This window comes from Crocuta crocuta, unplaced genomic scaffold, assembly GCF_008692635.1.
Source record: "Crocuta crocuta isolate KB4526 unplaced genomic scaffold, BGI_CrCroc_1.0 scaffold255, whole genome shotgun sequence".
NCBI classification, from domain to species: domain Eukaryota; kingdom Metazoa; phylum Chordata; class Mammalia; order Carnivora; family Hyaenidae; genus Crocuta; species Crocuta crocuta.
Genome location: NW_027530670.1, coordinates 172,461 through 192,845, shown reverse-complemented (window position 1 = coordinate 192,845; position 20,385 = coordinate 172,461). Strand labels below are relative to the sequence as shown.

Genomic DNA, 20,385 nt, shown 5'->3' with positions numbered 1-20,385 from the left:
CCGCCACCACAGCCACTCCAGGTGGTTCACTTGGAAGCCTGGCTGCTCTTTCGTGGCCCACCTCCCCCTCCCCTATTTTTTAGCTAAGCGGAGAGTCCTTCCTTCCGCTTTCTCTATTCTTTCTTTTCGGACCTCGGAAGAAGAGACAGGGATGGTTGAGGGGTCTCCTGGAAAGTTTGGTTCTTCCCCTCCCCCCTCTACTCCCCTTCCAAAGACGAGATTCTCCCGCCCTCGACTGGAGCATGGAATTTGCACTGCCAGGGCTTTTGCTGCACGTTTCCTGTTTATGTTGTGCAGATGGGAATTTTAGGAACATGCCACCGAGCAGGCGGGGGAGGGAGAGGCTTTTGCGCAATCTTGAGGCGCCTCGTGCTTCAGGGCTGGGTGGGCTGGGGGCGGTTGGCCTGGGCTTCCCCCGGAGTGCCAGATGGGGGTGGTTGGATTCCACCGAAGAACGCGGCATCCCCGGGATCCTCCTGAACTGGCCGGGTCCAGTACGGGATGAGGGAGGAGGCTTTGTCTCTCCCCAGGGAGCCCCTCCCGCCTAAGTTTTCTCCCCTCGCAGCGGTCCCAGGGGCTCTTGCAGCAGGAGCAGGTGGTGGCTTCCAACATACCCACTCAAGCACGCAATAAAATGAATTTGTGCGTCTCATCCTACCTAGGGATTATCTAGGTCACTTTCTTTTTTTGCTGCTAGTATTGATCATTTCGAATTTGGCTAGTGAATCACCCAGATGAGTTTGTTTTGTCATTTGTATCTGAGAAAGTTTTAGTAGTCCTATAAGTTACAGGTGGTAGACTGAAGTTTTGGTAATCTCCATGGTTTGCAAATGTGATCATCTTCATGGTTGCTTATCGCTACTCATTACTAATTGAGGACTTGACCCATACCATTTACATCTGTCTGGTATACAGTAGGTGCTTAACAAATATTTTTAATGAGTTTAATGAGTACCATTTCCCCTCAACTACCAACAGGAAGTTGCAATAGCTTGAACTTTGAATTCAGAGTCCAGAGAGTTGGAGTTTCAATTTCTGAAAGTTTAATTGATCATTTCCTCTTACTGTGCCATACAAAAATTGAGAGGGTTGGGCTACAATGAAACTGAAATTCCCAAGGAAGATGATACCTCTAAGAATTTGTTTGCAAATTGCTTGTGGTCAAACGTAATCAGCCTAGAAGATAACAGATTGATCTCGAGAATAATTAAACGAAAAATGCCTTAGACACACCTCATGTAAGAATGAATCCTCTCTATAACTTCCCTGAAGAGCTCATCATCCAACTTGATCACTTTCAGTAAGGAGTAACCTTACTTCCTTGGGAGGCAGCCCATTCCATTGTTTAAAAGCCCTGTTAGAAAGGTCTTACTCATGTTAGAGTTATTCTGTAACTTCCCCTACTCTCTCTGGAACTACCCAGAAATAAAAAATTTATCTTTTAGTTAGACTTGCAGATTTTTTAGGTACCTATCATGTTCCTTCCCCGTTTTATGTTTCTTTAAATTAAGGCAAAGGGGTGCCTGGTTGGCTCAGAAGAGCATGCAACCGTTGATCTTAGGGTGTTGAGTTCTAGCCTCATGTTGGGTATAGAGATTACTTAAATAAAACTTTAAATAATATATTAATGTGAAATTCACATAACATAAAATTAACCCTTTCAAACTGTACAATTCAGTGGTATTGAGTAGATTCACAATGTTGTATAACTACCACTTCTATCTAGTTCCAAAATAATTCCTATCATATTCAGTAAGCAGCCACTCCCATTCCCCTCCCCCAGCCCCTGGTAACCACCATTTGCTTTCTCTCTATGGATTTACCTATTATGGATATTTGATGTAAATGGAATCATACAATATATGATCTTTTGTGGGTTCTTTCATTTCGCATAATGTTTTGAAGCTCTATCCATTCTGTATCATGTGTCAGTACTTCATTTTGTTATGGCTGAATAGTATTCCATTGCGTATATATACCATATAAAATACAACGTATCTATTTTTTCTTCTGTTTTCTGGGCTTTTGGTGTCATATCTAAAAATCTATTGCCAAATCCAAGGTAATAAAAATTTGCTCCTGTTTTCTTCTAAGAGTTTCATAGTTTTAGCTCTTGTATTTAGGCAATTTTGTGTTAATTTTTGTATATAGCATGACACAGGAGTCCCATTTTACTTTTGAAATGTGTTGAGTTTTATTTTATTAACACGTGTTGGTATAAATTATTTTAGGAGCTCCTGGGTGGCTCAGTTGGTTAAGTGGATGACTTCAGCTCAGGTCTGAGGTCATGATCTCACGGTTTGTGAATTTGAGTCCCACATCAAGCTCTTTGCTGCCAGCTCAGAGGCTAGAGCCTGCTTCAGATTCTGCCTCTCTCTCTCTCTCTCTCTTTCTCTTTCTCTCTGCCCCTCCCCCACTCACACTCTGTCTCTCTCAAAAATAAACATTTAAATTCTTTAATAAATTATTTTAACTTATGTTTTTAATCGAAGCTTAGTTATTTTCAAAGCCTAGAATCAAATGCTGTGTGCTGTTAGGCATATTCCATCTGCTGGGTCATAGGGGGCTGCCATTCCATTTGCAAGTGGGTGTTTGGTAGCATAGGGATTTTGACATATCCCAGGTACACGTATAAAGGCACCATGTGTTTTATACACATTTGGACGTATTTAGCATACACTGGAGCTGTGTTTTGCTTCTCAGCCAACAACTGCCAATCTGCTGAAACTGATAAGCCGTAACAAGGCACCTGATTCCTGAGGTTGGCTGATGGCCAGACCATCATCTTTTACCAAAGAGTGAGGGAGTAAAACCCATATTTGTTTTGCTGAAGGCTGGCAGGAGCAGGAAGGGAAGGGAAGAAGAATATGTGACATAGCATATGCCTTCCATTTATGTTTTAGAAGACAAAAAAGCAGGCAATTATGAGCAAGAATTATCAGCCCTTTGCTCCTACAGTTGGCTGTTGCGGAGTGAGTGGTTGATCTGTACAGTCATTTCAAGTGCTTCCTGTGGTTAGCCGCTACAGTTCAGAGAGGCAATATGAAAGTTAGATTTAACCAAATGTCCACAAGCAGGGCTGGGGCCTCTTAAAATGGTCTTTACAGTAGCAAAGGACACTATTTAGAAAATTGTCTGATCCATTGCCATATCTCCATCCTTTCAGATGCCTAAGTAAAAATCTTAATGATTGTTACCTTTGACACATGCCCCTCTCTCAGCCCCACATTCATCACTCAGTCCTATTGATCCTACTTCTCAAATATGTATACTTCTCTCGACCCCCATTGCCACCCACTATCTGAGCCACTATCACCTTCCACCTTAACTATTGCAATAACTTCCTAACCGATGTCCTTGCCTCATTGGTGGTTCCAGATTTTCCACGTAGTTAAAAAAAAAAAAAAAAAAAAAAAAACACAGTAAGCAGGCTATGAACCTTATCTTCAAATTAAATTTGTATAGCAAACACACTGTTTCTGACTTGGATATATGCTTGAGGTGCAGGAAGGAGGCTTCAGAAATGGCTGATGGAAATTGTTCAGTAGTTGCTTTCACATGTATGATTATATGAATAGCTGAATCCTGACACAAATATTAAGTACCCCTGACATTAGCTGCTGTGAGAGTTTGGAGGCTGCTTTTACTTAGCTTGCATGGTTTTTTTGGTGAGCAGAACTGGCTACAAATTTGAAGAGGCCAATGTAAAATTAAAACGTAGGTTCCTCTGTTCAAAGATTATTAAGAATTTCAAAACAGTGGGGCGCCTGGGTGGCTTAGTCGGTTGAGCGTCGGACTTTCGCTTAGGTCATGATCTCACGGTTTGTGGGTTCGAGCCCCACGTCGGGCTCTGTGCTGACTGCCAGCTCAGAGCCTGGAGCCTATTTCAGAGTCTGTGTCTCCCTCTCTCTCTGACCCTCCCCTGCTCATGCTGTCTCTCTCTCTCTCTCCTAGAAATAAATAAAAATATTAAAAAAAAAAAGAATTTCAAAACAGTGACAGAGCATTAAACCAACTGTGGGACCCTGTAGGACAGAACATGGTGCGTGTCCATGAAGCCAACTCTTTTGGAGGAGCTTAGAGTGGAATGTGTGCATGTGTATATATGTCTGTGCAGGGATAAATTAATAGATTATGGGGGTATTAAACCCTCACCAGTCTCTCCAGTGTACCATCAACTGTTTCCCTTCTTGCTCTTCCTTAGTCCAGGCCACATTAAATAACCAAATGATCTTTTAAATAAATGTATATCGGATCATGTCTCCCTCAACTTTATACTTGTTGATAAATTCCCACATCATCATGAAATAAAGTGCAAAATCTTCATCATGTCCCAAAGGGTCCTATTTACTCTAACCCTGATGACCTCTTTGATCTTATTTCATGCCACTCTTCTTCCCCACTCAACACATTTCAACCATACTGGCCTCTCCCTAATGTACCAAGTGCTTTCTCACCTCTAAGGCTTTGCTATGCTGTTTCCTCCATTTGGACCATTATGTCCCCCTAGTTTTGCTTTTCCTTCAGAAAACTGACCATAGTTTATAATCATGTATTTATTCTTTTGAAGATGTATTTATATCTAGCTACCCACCATGCTGTAAGCTCATTGAGGACAAGGATGCTGTTTGCATTGATGATTACTGTATGCCCAACATTCAGCACAGAGCTATGCATGTAATATGTGATCAGTAAATACTTATTAAAGGAATAAATGCACTTTCAAATCATGCAGGGCCATGCCTAAGAATTTCTTCATTAAAGTGGTTCTAATCTGATAGCATAGGATTCCCACCTGGAGGCAGGTAGCATAGTGGTTGCTCCTATTAACACTTTTGGCTACAGATAACACCCAAATGGGCTAATCATCTCTTTTACATTCATGTATTAATAACACTCATTGGGCCATTAGTAGTAAATTTCTCTTGAAGTCATTTAATCTTATTCTGTTATAGCTGTTAGTATAACAAGCTTCTATATGTTTACCATCTCTGTATCTCTTTCATTTGTCCCATAACAACTTATATTCTATAAGCTTCAAGGAGTTTTGTCACATACAAGAACTGATTTTTTAAATAAATGTTTTAAGTTTACTTATTTATTTTGAGAGAGAGAGCACACATGAACAGGGGAGAAGGGCAGAGAGAGGAGGAAAAAGAGAATCTGAAGCAGGCTCTGTGCTGCCAGCACAGACCCCAACACAGGGCTGAACCTAACAGTGAGACCATGACCTGAGCTGAAATCAAGAGTTAGACACACAACCGGCTGAGCCACCCAGGTGCCCCAACGACTTATTTTCACACACACAATTATTTTAGTAAACTCTATACCCAATATGGGCTAAAATTCCCCATTCTGAGATCAAGAGTTGCATGCTCTACCAACTAAGCCAGCCAGGTACACCAGGACCGATTGTTTCTGCCCATCTATTTTGTGCAAAAGCACAAAAATGGGGCAGCAAGTTGTATGCCTATTTTATACTTAAATTGGCTTATTTACATGCACATTTTTCTGGAAAGGACTTATATTTTATTAGCTCCTTGGACAAGTCAGAGATCCCACAAAAGTGCCAAGTTTTGAGTCTTGCTTTACTTTTCCCTGTGAGTGACCAAATCTGTAAAGCTGATTGTGTTCTTTCTCTAAACCACTTTGTGTTTAGAAACTTCCAGGAAGTTTCTTAAACCTTGTTTTCAAATGTACTTTGTAAACAAGCCCTCAGCTTAGCAGCATCGTTTTGAAACATGAATAATATCTGCATTATAAAATTTCCTGTTTGAAGAAAGAGGCCTCTGAGATAATTATGCAATGCACTTAGCTCCTCACTTTTATTCTTCTTAATATCATTAATTTTCTCATTATTTTTCTGCATGATCTAAGTGTGGTCAAACTGGCTTTAGGGACTGTGTCCACATATTAGCTGAGAAACCACCACAATGTTTTTAACTCCAAACATTATTAAGAATAAGGCTTGGATTGAGGGCCTAAAAATAATTCAGTTGGAACGTAAAGAAGAAATTGAGACACCAATACTACAAATATTTAGCATATTTCTGTGTCTTTATATATGATTTCATATTTACCCTGCTTTCGGGTTTATTTACAATCTGACCCTTTAAGAATTCTTGGGCACAAAAAAAGTGGATCATCATTAACTCTCTCTCTTTTCTTTCTTTCTCTCTCTCTCTCTCTCTCTCTCTTTCTTTTTTTGTCTTTCTCTTTTCTTGACAGTGAGATTTTAAAGATGTTTCTTCCTTCCCTTCCTTCCTTATACTAAATATGAATCTACAATCACTGCAACTTGTTTGAAACCACACGTTAACAAATCACCAGAAGCAGAACTTCTGTGAGGTTTCCTTCTAGATCCCACCGATTAACTGCAAACACGTTCCTGTGTGTGTGTGTGTGTGTGTGTGTTTCCTCAGCGATATTTAAGTATGCGAACCGAAGTTACAAGGGGGAAAAAGATGCCAACATTTGATAAATTTTATATAATTTTATATATTTTTACAACTTCTGCTCGATGACTCCCCCAAGGGAACGCTAGGGCTCTTGTCACTCGCTTACGCAAACGCGCGCAGACACACGCACGCACTTTCAAGATCCCTAGCTGCATATTCAGTACTTAGAGAGAGAGAGAGAGAGAGAGAGAGAGAGAGAAGGATTGGCGGGGATTTTCAAGCGTCAGATCTCTAAGTGCTAGAGCGACAAGGCGCACCTGGGCTGATAAGGAGTGTGCCAAGGCTCTCAGGTGGGAATTCCTGGCATCGCTGCTTTGTCACGGACGTAGGCACTGGAGCGAGCGGAGCCCAGTCTCCACTCCACGGTTCGCTTTGCTGGTTGAAGCAGCCTGTAGCTCAAAGCGAAGTTTGCATCTAGAGCGCGCTTCGCGATCCTGCAGAGGAGCTAAAGCCAATTCCCCCCACTCTCCACCCGCTCCCACGGATCATAGGCTTTCCAAAAAGACACAAGAGAGGAGGCAACGAGGGACGGCACAGAGTCCTCTGCAGACCGCCCGCCCCCACGGCTGGTGGGAACTGGAAGGAACAAGTCCAGACCACGGGACCTTTTCTGGCTGTGGGCCGGCGCCCAGCTGTCCTTGACCTTTGCAGAAGTCGAGACGCGCGCGCCAGGGAAATGAAAGTAAAACCTGTCTTGGCGCGGACCCAACTGGAAGCTGGCTACATGTAAGTCGCATCCTCAGACAAGACTGACAAGCAGCCTGTCTTGGACAAGGTTGGTGCGAAGAGCCTGACTTGCAAACTGAAAAGGAGAGATGGGAAGTGGGAGAGAAGCAGAATAGTTTGGCTGGGGGCGGCTCCTGGAAACAGCAAGCCCTCAGTAATATCTGTCTGAGGTACCAACAGAAGAGCCGCCTGACCTGTCTGCTGCAGTGACAGCCCTCCAGCCCTCCAGGCGGCTGTAACCCAGCCACTATGCTGTGCTGCACCCCTCTGACCCCAGACCTTACCAGAGTCAGAGCCACAGCCAGAGCTAGGAATCTGTCCCCCACCCTCAGCTGGAACTCAGGTCCATTCAGGTGATTCCCTTAGAGAAGAGTCCTCAAGATAAAAAACGTTGGCCGCGGCCATTCCTTAATGGGGTACAATGTCCACGACTGGGTCCTGAGAATGAGAAGGCCGCTGAACCAGCAGTGTGTGTGACCCAGTCCAGGCCAGGTCCCCACCGCCTAGCGCCCAGTCTTCTTTGCAATGGGTCTCAGAACCAATTTGGCAGAGCAGGTAGGAAGTGCAGAAATCTGCAGAAGGCACGTTATAGATGGAGAAACCAGAAGGGAAACATAATTTGCCCACATTCACACAGCCTCAGGGTAGGGACTAGAAGCTGGTCGGCAGAGTCCCAATGGTCCCACGACCACGGCCTCTTGGTCTATGCACCCGGCTTCAGACTTGAGAGTAAGGTAGTGGGTGATAGATAGGACACCAGAAGCCCGAATGCAAGAACTAGGGAGCCCTGCAGGGCTGGGTTCCCTTCCAGTTTGGCCGTCAGAAATGAAGTAAGAAAATGTAGTCAAGAAGAGCTGAGGGAAGAACACAAACGGGTGACAAACGTGCCTGGGGGTGATTCATCATGAACAGGCATAAATCCTTGGGCGGGGGCTAGGATTCTCCTCTCCCCCTTAAAGGCATGATGACCCCAGCGTAGAAATATCCAGGCCGCGCCCCAGTCTGAGATGCTTGCTTGCCAGGCCGAATTAGGACTTTATTGCTTTCTACCTTTGGTGTGACTTTGGTCAAATACTTCTTCTCTCTGAACTCTCTGAACAATTTTCTACGCGAGAAATGAGAACAGTAATGTTAACCTAACTCACCTAACTCAAGGGTGAGTGTCAGGATCAAAGATCAGGATGTGACTGTTTTTGTAAACTCTAAAGCGATTAACATACGTGAAGCATTAGTGTGCTCCCAGGCTGTAAATCCTCACGTTTACAATGAGTGAATGAAGTCTCCGAAGGCAGCCAGGCAAATTCTCAGGTTGTAACCTTGTAAGGAATAATTGGATTACAAGGGGAAGGAAACGAAACGGTATCGTCCGTCCTAATTTTAGTTGTTCCCATATTTCCAAACAGGCAACTAAATTCTGAAGCTTCAGATAATGCTCCCCCTCCAAATCCCAATTCTCAAATCAGCCTTTCCGAGCCTTGCCCGTATTGCGAAATCTTACTAGCCCATCCCAGAACCTTGGAGTCTCAGCCTCTCGGGGGTGAGAGCGCGGGTGTGGGGTGCTGGCGAGCCCCACTCCTCTCTTCGGCTCTGTGTCCTGCCCCTGCGGCTCTGCAGGAGTCTGGGGTCGCGGTCAGGTCAGGCGCCAAGCCGGCAGGGGGCGCGGTCCACTCGAGGCCACTGCTCCCGAGGTCCGGGGCTCAGGCCATCCGCGTGGTACCTCCCGCTGACTATTGCAGTTCCGTGCCAGTAGGCCTCACACTCTGGGTTGCATAGGTCCCGAGTAAGGACCTCAAGAGGTAGTACCGGGCCTACTTCTTCCTGGCTCGTGTTCTGAAGACTCAGGGCCGTGGCAGTTCCTGAACCGATCTCTGGAGCTCATCTCCCAGCCCTCTGGGCATGAGGGACCCTCCCCGCAATGCGCGCGGCCGAAATCCGAAGCCCGCGCGCGCCCGAGGGAAGAATGGGAGCGCGCGAGGGCAGTCCAGGCCCCGCCCCCTCCGCTCTTATAAAGCTGAGGCACCGGAGCCGGACACTCAGTGGTTTCTTGGTGACAGTAGGCGGAACAGCTCGAGCCTTGCCACCTTTGGTTTCTCACCGCGGTTTGGACGTTGGGGTTTTGCCAGTGCCAGAGCGACGTCTCAGATTTCTCCTCCCAGNGGGTCCAGCCGTGCACACAGCTGGAACTGCAGAGACCCAGTCGCCTCTACTCCGCCAGCCAAATAACGAGAAGTTGAGGAGGGAACCTTGGGGAGCCTGGCGCTCGGCAGGGACCTCCCCTGCCGGGCCAGTCACCCGCCCGGCGGGTGCAAATGTAGCTGGCGCCTCTCTGCGCCCGGGCGAGATAAGCGTTTGAGCCAGGCAGAGCGCGGGCTGAGCGTGCCCGAGCGGGGGCCCCCACACGTCCTCCGTGCCCCGCCCGGGTAGTGCTGCAGGCGGGGTGCTCACGCTTGGCCCCTCTCTCTCCTTCCAGGGTTTGCACATCGCTGCCGGCATGAAGCTGGTTCCCGTCGCCCTCATGTACCTGGGCTCCCTAGCCTTTTTGGGCGCCGACACTGCACGGCTCGACGTGGCGTCAGAGTTCCGAAAGAAGTGAGTCGCAGGCAGCTCCTTCCCCAGTCCTTGGACCCGGGAGACAAGGGAAACTGGCCGTTGGTCCCGAGGGGTTAGAAGTGAACGGGAGCCCGTCTGGACCGGGACCTCGCCTGGACGCATGCGAATCGAGTCTATTTGTGTTTTCCAGATGGAATAAGTGGGCTCTAAGTCGTGGGAAGAGGGAACTTCGGGTGTCCAGCAGCTCCCCCACTGGGCTCACTTATGTGAAGGCCGGGCCGACCCAGACTCTCATTCGGCCCCAGGACGTGAAGGGCGCTTCTCGAAACTCCCAAGCCAGGTAACTATGCCCCTGCGCAGAAGCGGGGTGGGCACGGGGGATTTCTCCTCCACTGCCCTGGCCCTGGGGATCGTCAGGGCTGTCTGGCAGTTCAGACGGCGGTAGCAGTTTTTTCCAGTACCCTCTGGTCCTTGAATGGCTCGGATTCCTGGTGGCTGAGGCCAAAGCCCTGCTTGATGGGGGTCTCATGTTACCTTCCTTCCCTTCCCCAGCAGTCCGGACGCCGCCCGCATCCGAGTCAAGCGCTACCGTCAGAGCATGAACAACTTCCAGGGCCTGCGGAGTTTCGGCTGCCGCTTCGGAACGTGCACGGTGCAGAAACTGGCGCACCAGATCTACCAGTTTACGGACAAGGACAAGGACGGCGTCGCCCCCAGGAGCAAGATTAGCCCCCAGGGCTACGGTCGCCGGCGCCGCCGTTCCCTGCCCGAGACTGGCCCCAGCTGGACTCTGTCCCCGGAGACACAGGCACGCGCGGCTCCGGCCTCCTCCTGGGGGGTGCATCAGGTGGTCGCCATCCCCCTTAAGATTTAGGCGCCTGTGGCAGCACCGGACAGGCGCGCATATGCATCCCGCTGGCTTCCCCGGGGGGCGGAGGGTTTCCCAGAGCCGAGCTCCCTAGCCGACCGAGACAGGGCTGAAACAGCCCTGCAGAGACCGGGAGTCCGGTAAGCACCGTCCAGCGGCGAGCCCTGGCTCTGCAGGAGCCCCTTCTCGGAAGCACCGTTCCCTCCCTCCCAATGGGCCCAGGTGCCCCGTGGGGGCAGAGGAATGCGAGCGAGTCTCTGCCAGACTCACGCGGAGGAGGAAAAACTGAGATATGGACGCTTGAGACCCCCAGGGGCAGGGGTCTGAGTCACTGCCGTGCCTACCCACAAACTGATTTCTCACGGGGGACTGTCACCCCACCGGGGCGCAAGCCTCACTATTACTTGAACTTTCCAAAACCTAGCGAGGAAAAGTGCAATGCGTGTTGTATATATAGAGGTAACTATCAATATTTAAGTTCGTTGCTGTCAAGATTTTTTTTGTAACTTCAAATATAGAGATATTTTTGTACGTTATATATTGTATTAAGGGCATTTTAAAGCAATTGCATTGCCCCCCCCCACTTATTTTAATAAGTGAATGTCTGAGCGAGGTGTAACATTGTTTGCTGCGTGGAATGTGTGAGAGCGTGTGCGTGCAAGACTGATTACCTCTTGTGGAAGAAGGAAGCACCGTGTCTCTGTATATCTATTACATAAAATGGGTGATATGCGAAATAGTAAATCAATAAACTATCTCGATGCTGATTAATTCTCGGCTCACGAGTCTTGAGAGAGACGTTTACCCTGGTCCTGGCGCGTCCAGGAGCCGCCGGGAGTGGGAACGTAGCACCGCTGCTTGGGCGCGAGCCGGCCGGTTCCGCGCGGGGGCCGAGCGGTCGCGTGCGCCGCTCTCCTTGTGCGGAGCGCCTGTCCTGAGAGCCGGTCCGGGCTTCGCGGAGGCGCCTAAGGTTGCAGCCTCGCGTGGCGGCCGGCCCGGGTGGGGTAGGGTGAGCCCTAGTGCAGAGGCGAGCCTCGACTCTCGGGGTTGCGCAACAGAGTCCCAGATTTATGGAGTTTCTCGCAGAACCCCTTGCGGAAAAGGGTGGTCTCCGAGGGCTTCTAAGAGAGGAGTTGTCCCGGGCTGCTGCGGTGTAAAAGTTAGAAGCTACTCCAGCAAAAAGTTCGCACTGCTCCGGGAATCTGGCAGCAGCGCCAGTAACCCCAATCCTCTGCCGGCCCGGTGCCCCAGCCAGCCGGCGGGCTCATCAGCGAGGCTGTGGCGCCCCCAGCCGGCCGCCTGGAAACGTCCCGAGGGCCGTCAGGCTGTACGTGCGGTTTAATAAGTCCTCCTACGTGGGAGTCAGCACACAGCCCTAATGAGAGAGGAAAGAAAAAAACAGTTTGCAGATGCCAACCAGGGCCGCGGGCTGCCCCCCCTCCCCCTCCCACCGCAGACCTGCACGGCGGCTCCCTGTTCTGGGACCGTGACTCAGCGCCCACACGCTGCGCAGCGTGCAGCTGCTGGCCGGAGGCGGGCGCGACGGACGTGCCGCCGGAATCGTGCGCCTCCGACGGCCTGAGCCCTTCATTGTTCCGCGTCCTCTTGCAGCTCTCCTCTTCCTTCCTCCTCCCCAAGTTTTTTTTCATTTTTTCTCCCCTTCTCTCCAGCCTGCCTTTTGCTCCATCCTTCCTTCCTCCACCTTGCTTTCTTTATGCCTTATCATCTTAGAAGGTTGACCCCAGTTCTGGTGATCGAAGGTGGGCACTAAGCCTCAGAAAGTGACTAGAAGAAGGTCAGGGGACGTGGGAACAGGCCAGGAGGGGAGGATAAGGGGAAGCACTGATTTTGATTCCCCTGCCCCATTTGTTTCATCCGACATTCTGAGAATCCAGGATGGAGACCAACTGCTTGTTCTTTTCAGCAAGTTTCCCTATCCTTTCCACTTCAAAGCATGGCCGAAACGTTGGTGCTTGTGGGTGACCTCAGAAACCTTCCTGGTGGAGAAAAATCTGAGTTTGGAGAATGGAAATGTTTCTAAGGCAGCCTGCCTTACCTTCTCCAGGACCTTTTGCACCGATTGCCTTTTTCTTCTTCGTGGGTTTTGTTTTTGGGTTGTTTTTTTTTTTTTTGGTTTGTTTCAACTTTTTATTTAAATTCTAATTAGTTAACATACAGTGTAATATTGGCTTCAGGAGTAGAATTTGGTGATTCATCACTTACGTATAATGACCAATGCTCATCACAGTAAGTGCCCACTTTCATGCCCATCACCCATTTAGCCCATCCCCCTCCCCCCCTCCACACCTGCAACTCTGGGGGCGAAGGATTGTTACTTTCAGAAAAAGCCTGTAGAGGGGCCCCTGGGTGGCTCAGTCTGTTAGGCTGTGTCGTCAGCTCAGGTCATGATCTCACTGCTCCTGAGTTCCAGCCCCCCATCTGGCTCTGTGCTAACAACTGGGAGCCTGGAGCCTGCTTCAGATTCTGTCTCTGTCTCTCTGCCTCTCCTCTGCTCATGCCCTGTCTCTATCTCTTTCTCTCTCAAACATAATACATTTTTTAAAAACATAAAGAAAGAAAGAAAGAAAGAAAGACAAGACCTGCATATATAGCAAAAGAGATCAGAGATCAGTCCTAGGTCTGGGGTCCAAATTAATAGTGTCAATCTTCATAGAGTTCATTGTCCTATTTGATCTTAACAATTTTGTGAGGTTCATCAGATTTGAGGGGGTTACAAATGAAGCCACTGACTGACTATCCTTGTCAGCCAGGGCCTTTTAATAAAAATTCGGAGAGAACTCTGTGCCAGGCATTGTAAAAGGTACAGGGCATGTATGAATGAAAGAGTGACGAAAAATTCCAGCCATGGAATTTCTGTGCCAGTGAGTGGTTCTGGGTGGTCTGAAGGGGCTACAGAAGCTGCAGAGAGCAGCAAACACTTTGGCCTTGCAGACAGTGGCTTCAGGATTAAATACCCTTTTCCTTGAACCAAGGTTTGTCCTACAGCCACAGAGCCCTCCAGCCAAACCTCACCTTGGCAGAACTTCAGGCAGCAGACAAAGCTGCCAAAGGCAGGTTGGGCACTAGCTTAGGGCTGTTTTGACCAGGGAACAGGCATCTAGCCTTTAGCCTAAGGAGTCTTATGACTCCCTTCAGGGAATCCAAGGCAATGAAGGAGGTGGTTCAGCTCTGAGATGAGCTGCTCAGCTGCAGTCCTTCCCAACTGAAAACTTTGTGATTGGAGATGTGTCTGAACAGACAGGAAACTCTCCTATGACCAGTGTGATACAAGTTCAGAATTGACTGAAGGTCACCATCAAACCCTGGGACATTCTCCGTGAGCCATTCAATCTACCTTCTGGATTTTTTTTCATAAGGTGTTGAAGCTTGTCAGGATAAGGCCTCCGAATGCCAAGAACACATCATTTATCAACAGTGATGAGTCATTTGTGAGCTGATTAGACATGTCTTCAGCTGAGTAGTCACAGCTTTTATCTTTAGCTACTGTTGTTGGCTGTGGGAATGGTACCATCCATTTGTAATCAGACAAAGGGCACTGGGCAATCTCTTGAGAAGCCAACACCTTGGCTGAACAGGAGTGGAAGGGAGTGATGGGGAGGATAGAAATGGATTCTTTTTTTTAGCACTCACTTTGAATCAGACATTCTCCTGGTCACATTGTACACCTGATCTCATTTCATTCTTTTTTTTTTTTAAGATTTTTTTAAAGGTTTATTTATTTTAGAGAAAGAAAGAGAGCACAAGTGGGGAAGGGGCAGAGAAAGAGGGGGACAGAGGATTCAAAGTGGGCTCTTGGCTGACAGCAGAGAACCTGATGCAAGTCTCAAACTCACAAACTGTGAGATCATGACCTGAGCTGTGAAGTTGGATGCTTAACCCACTGAGCAACTGAGGCACCCCTGCCTCATTTAATTCTTACAGCAGCTTTCTAATATAGGTGTTATTATCTCTACTTATAGATAAGAGAATTAAACCTCAGAGACATAAAGGAACTTAGCCAAGATCACACAGTGAGTAGTAAGTGCCAGAGTCTACATTTGCACCCAAGTGCTATAGTCTATTTTAATGCTACAAATAATGGAGAGTATGTGGGATAATTTTAACATTTGGATTTTCAGGCCAGATGTCCCCACATGTCCTCTAATATGAAGATGGCTTGGGTAGGTGATTTACACCTGTGGTTCTGGAAGATTTACATGAGGCTGGTAAGACTGGAAAGGAAAACGTCTTTAGCGGTATGCTCAGTTAGTGCAAAATAAATAAATGAAGTGAGTTTTAAAATTCTTGGTCCTGGTTTGAAACAGGGTTATAAATCAAGAATAGCTTTCTCCCCCCTGAGCTAAGCCACTGACCTCTTTGGTTTTCATTGCCAAATATAGTTAGAACATACACTGAAGGCCTCAAGAGCTGGCTTCTGAGGGGAAGGCCTTCTGAACTATTCCTGTCCAAACACAATCCCGCTCTAAGTCTTGAGTCGCCTATGAGAACACCTGTGTCTACAAAGCTACAAATAAAGTTTCCACCCTTGAGGTGGAACCTTTTGTCTTTGGCAATTGTTGCCCAAGGTAGCTTTTCAGAGGCTGTTGTAAGCTGACTGCTATAAATTGAAGGCTGCCCCTCCTTTCCTCAGCCAAGGAGAAGACCTTGTTATCCTGGGTCCCAATAAGGTTTCTACCAAAGCCAAATTGGAGGCTTGGTCTCCATTTGCATGGGAAGAAGGGTGAGGCTAGATAGCTATCTGATGGTCCCACTGGTCTTATTCCAGAGCTATTTTGGAACATTCTGGAAAAACAATAAAATGACTGTGACCACACAGGCAGCTGAATTTAGTAGATTATTATACACTGCTATTTCCAATAGCAGGAAAGTACTTCTGAGTTATTAAGATGAGTTTTTGAAACATGAAAAAATGCCTTTTACGTATTATATGATATTCAGTGCAGAAAAAAGATTCACCTTTCATACCACTCCTAGAGATAGCTACTATTAATATCTTAGTATATACCCTTTTGGACATTTATATATATATCCATGATGCATAGACATTTATACACATATTTTGAAAAATGAACTAAAGTGCAGAAAACTGAATTAAACATATTCCTCAGTTTTAAGCAAACTGTCATTACCAATCTATTCAGGGCTTCTCTCTTGTTTTTATTTAAATTATTTAATTTTTTCTCCTTTAATTTCCATACCCTTTTCTATCTCCTTCATAGGAACCCTCTTTAACATATCTTTATGATTATCTATATTCCTTCTCTCTCTCTGTATATACATATATATATATATATACATATATATATATTCTCAATCCTTTTATTCTTTTGGAGTGTTTTTTTAATGTTGACTTGAAATACTANAGCCTGTTTCAGTCTGTGACTCCCTCTCTCTCTGACCCTCCCCTGCTCACGCTGTCTCTCTCTCTCCTAGAAATAAATAAAACATTAAAAAATTAAAAAAAAAAAAAGAAATACTACCTAATGATTAAGAATATTAAAGTCTGTCATGTTCGCACATTCCTTTTTTTCCTTTTTGTGGAGAGTGTTTTATCTTTTGCCATATAAAACATAGATATTTATGAAAAGTTATCAATTTTTTTCTTTATAATTTGTTTTCTTAAAAATACTTATTTATTTTTGAGAAAGAGAGAGATCCCAAGTGGGGAAGGGGCAGAGAGAGAGGGGGACATAGAATCTAAAGCAGGCTTCAGACTCTGAGCTGTCAGTACAGAGCCTGACGCAGGGCTTGAACCCATGAACCATGAGATCATGGCCTGAGCAGAAGTCAGACGCTTAACTGACTGAGCTACCCAGACATCCCTATGATTTCTGTCTTTCTTTGTTTCCTTAAGAAGTCTTTCTCTGTGTATTTTAGAATATTGACCTATTTTTCTTTTAACACTTTTTAAAAATGTATTTATTTTTACTTTTTTAGAAAGAGCATGAGCTCTCTTTTATTTTTTAATTATTTTAATTTAATTAAAAAATTTTTAATGTTTATTTATTTTTGAGACAGAGACACACACACAGACTGTGAATGGGGGAGGGGCAGAGCAAGGGCAGCACAGAATCTGAAGCAGGCAGGCTCCAGGCTTCTAGCTGTTAGCACAGAGTCTGATGCAGGGCTCAAACCCATGGACTTTGAGATCATGACCTGAGCCGAAGTCACTCACTTAACTGACTGAACCACCCAGGTGTCCCTATTTTATTTTATTTTATTTTATTTTATTTTATTTTAGATAGAGCATTCGGCACAAATCAGGGAGAGGAGCAGAGGGAGAGAGAAAGAATCTTAATCAGGCTCTGTGCTGAGTGCAGACCTTCATACAGGACTTGATCCCATGACCCTGGAATCATGACCTGAACCGAAATCAAGAGTGGGGTGCCCAACCAACTGAGCCAACCAGATGCCTCTTTTCTAACACTTTTGTAATTTCATTTTGTATTTTAAATATTTTTATGCAACTGGAATTTATTTTGGTGTATGATGTGAGATAGGGACTTAACTCGATTTCTTTTCTCCCAACTTGTTGGCCAGTTGCCTAACACATACGCTAAGTAGTACACATTTTCTGCAGGATTTGAGAGGTTTCCTTCATCATATACTACAGAGGTGTTCAAGCTGTGTTCTATAGAGCCACAGGATTTTCCTGAGTTATTTCTGCAGATTCCTGGGGAGACAAAGAGGAAGCAAATGAGCCAGACTCCTACTGCAGCTTCGGATGGAGCAATTCTATTCTTTTTTTGTTTTATATGTTGGGGCTCCATGTCAGATTTTATTTGAAGAAAGAGTTCATCTGCCTGCAAATCAGTAATATAATAAATTTATTTTTTGTTTTCATTTTAATTCCAGTTAGTTAACACAGTGTCATATTAGTTTCAGGTGTACAATATAGTGATTCAAAAATTCCATATATCATCCTGTGCTCATCACAAGTGCACTCCTTAATCCCTGTCACGTATTTAACCAATCCCCGCCCACTCCCTAAAATTCTTAAACACTAAATACTTGAATTTATTTCTGGTCCTTTTATTCTCTTCCATTGCTCAGTCCATCTTTTCCTATATTAGCTTAACAATTTAAAAAATGATTATGCAATTTTTCAAGCACACACAAAAAAACAGAGATAATTACATGAACTCTCGTATGCTTATCGTTAAAATCTAACACTTATCAGGGGCACCTGACTGGCTGGGTTGGTGGAGCATGCAACTACACCCACATTGGGTGCAGAGGTTACTCAAAAATAAAATAAAAGTTGGGGCACTTAAGTGCTCGGTCGGTTGAATATCTGACTCTTGATTTCAGCTCAGGTCATGATCCCAGGTTCATGGGATCAAGCCGTGCATCAGGGTCTGCACTGAACATGAAGCCTGCTTAAGATTCTTTCTCCCTCTGTCCCTCTCCCCAGCTTGCACCTCTCTCTCTCTCTCTCTCTCTGTAAAAAAAAATAAAAATAAAAACTAACACTTATCAAGAATTTGCCATGCTTAATACATCTATCCCTTTTTCTTTTGTTTTGTTTCTTGCCAAAGAACCTGGTTTTCTTTTCCTTTCTTCTTTCCTTCTTTATTGTCCTGTCTTCTTCTCTTTTCCCAAGACACTATATCACTTCACCCCCCCCACACTTCTGTATACTTCTGTTAAAAAAAATCTTTCTTACATAACCAAATGCTGTTGTCACACTTAACATTAACAGTAATTTTGTGGTATCATCTCATACCCAGTCCATAATCAAATTTGCCTTATTGCCTCAACAATGTCTTTTGACAGTGGTTGTTTCAAAACAGACTCCAATCCAGATTGTTATATCTCTAAAGTTTCTTTTAATCTTGAGCAACCCCTCTCTCTTTTGTTTTCATGCCACTGAAACTTGTTGAAGAAAACAATGTTTTAATAATTCTCATTTAGAACTTTTATTATTAAAGGGTGCCTGGGTGGCTCAGTCGGTTAAGCATCCAACTTTGCTCAGGTCATGATCTCATGGTTGATGGGTTTGGGCCCTGCATCCATGCGGCTCTGTGCTGACAGCTCAGAGCCTGGAGTCAGCTTCGGATTCTGTGCCTCCCTCTCTCTCTGCCCCTCACCCACTCACACTCGCATGCACACTTGCGCGCACTCACTGTCTCTCAAAAATAAACACTAAAAATTTATTTTTTAAATAACTTTTATTATCAAGATAAATCTTGATTCTCCACTACATTGTGCTTGTGTAAACTCAGCCAGAACATCCTGGCCTGCTCACTTGTCAGGGTCGGGTGGGGCCCTGGAGTAGTCAATGTTGTAGTATTTCTTACAGAGGGAGAGTATCTTGCACTGTTAATCTTTGTGCTTTTCTTTGCTACCCTCTTTTCCACTTGACCTTTTCCCTAGTAAATCCGAGGCATTGCCTGGAAGAGAATTAGGATTGGTACAACCGGAATGCAAAGAGAAAGAAACAGTCAGAATAAAACAGTCAATGTTCAGTTTTCTGACTTTTAAAATAGCCTCTTGAAGTCCACATCAAGAACAATAGTTTTGAAAGCCAAAGCTTTTTATTTGCAGAGAACCAGGTTTTGTTGAGAGAAGAAAAAGCCCTTAAGAATTAAAAGGAAGGCCCGGAAGCCTGAGGGATTGGGTTTTGCCCTAAGGACATATTGGAGAGAGTCTAGAGAGAGTGCCAGACTAAGGCCCTTCACCCAAGCATCCCCTGGGCTGGGGGAGGGCTGGAACCCAGAAGGCTGGAGGGAGCCCTGGGCCGACAGCACCCTGCAGAGACTGCCAATCAGCCCCCCTGGGGAGTCCAATCAATGCCTGGAGCTCATCTGCCTTTTGGGTAAGTCCACTGTTGCTGAGCTGGAGACTTGTTAACTGTTTGTTTGTTTGTTTGTTTTTTACCACTGCAGCACAAGTGTAGGTGGGGGTGGGGGAGTATCTTTCATCATCATTAGCCATACTCAGGTGGCCCAGCAGAAGTGATGCTTGCCTGTGCCCACAGTCATTGTTGAGCCCCATCTTGATTGCTCTGTGTGGTAGAAGACGTTAAGAAGTCGCCCCCAAATTCTTAGATCAAAGGGTGGGCACTTTACACCAAAGGGGTGGTGGAGATACAGAGAGAGCCACTCACCTTTGCATTCGGGTGGGACTGGGCACTGGAAGACTCAGTGCATTATATTCACAAGTCACAGAAGGGACAGGGTCTCCCAGCTTACTTCTGCTCTTGTTCTCTAGTTTTTGTCTGAATTTGATTGGCTTGTTTCTTCAGTTAAAGCAGTGATCTTTAACCTCTTCTGCCTGCTAAAATCACCTGAGGGAGAGGGGCCTGGCTGGCTCAGTCAGTGGAGCATGTGACTTTTGGTCTCAGGGTTGAGTTTGAGCCCCATATTGGGTGTAGAAATTACTTAAAAATAAAATCTTTAAAAATAAATGTAAATAAAATAAAATAAAATCACTTGGGGGAGTTAAAAAAAAAAAATACTGTCCCCAAGCCCTGATGAGGGACTGGAAGGCAAGCTGAGGGCCAAGCACAAGCTAGCAACCCTCCACCTTGTGGGATAATATTACACATATCCCACTCAGCCCACCTCTGCCACCAAGGTGAGACATGTGTAATATTCCTCAGGGGCTCTGGGCTGCCCAAGAACAAAGGAAAAGACAGAAAACAAGTGGTTAAACTGATACAATTACAATAAAAGGACAAGCTTATCATTAGCCTAAAGTCAAGGATCTCCCTACTGTCTTTTTTTTTTTTTTAATGTTTATTATTTATTTTTGAGAGTG

The 20,385-nt window shown here is 45.7% G+C and overlaps 1 protein-coding gene across 2 annotated transcripts; it reads left to right on the top strand.

The window, feature by feature from the left end:
• The first annotated feature begins 9,395 nt into the window (after positions 1-9,395).
• ADM (adrenomedullin) lies at positions 9,396-11,373 on the top strand. Of its 2 annotated transcripts, none has more exons than XM_077769128.1 (3): positions 9,396-9,773; positions 9,925-10,074; positions 10,290-11,373. In XM_077769128.1, exons 1-3 carry the CDS (start codon positions 9,676-9,678, stop codon positions 10,606-10,608), a joined length of 567 nt encoding a protein of 188 aa, XP_077625254.1. In that variant the 5' UTR covers positions 9,396-9,675; the 3' UTR covers positions 10,609-11,373. The 2 variants fall into 2 exon arrangements, with proteins under 2 accessions (XP_077625254.1, XP_077625253.1); XM_077769127.1 differs by having other exon boundaries at positions 9,619-9,773; positions 10,287-11,373.
• The last annotated feature ends 9,012 nt before the right edge of the window (positions 11,374-20,385 follow it).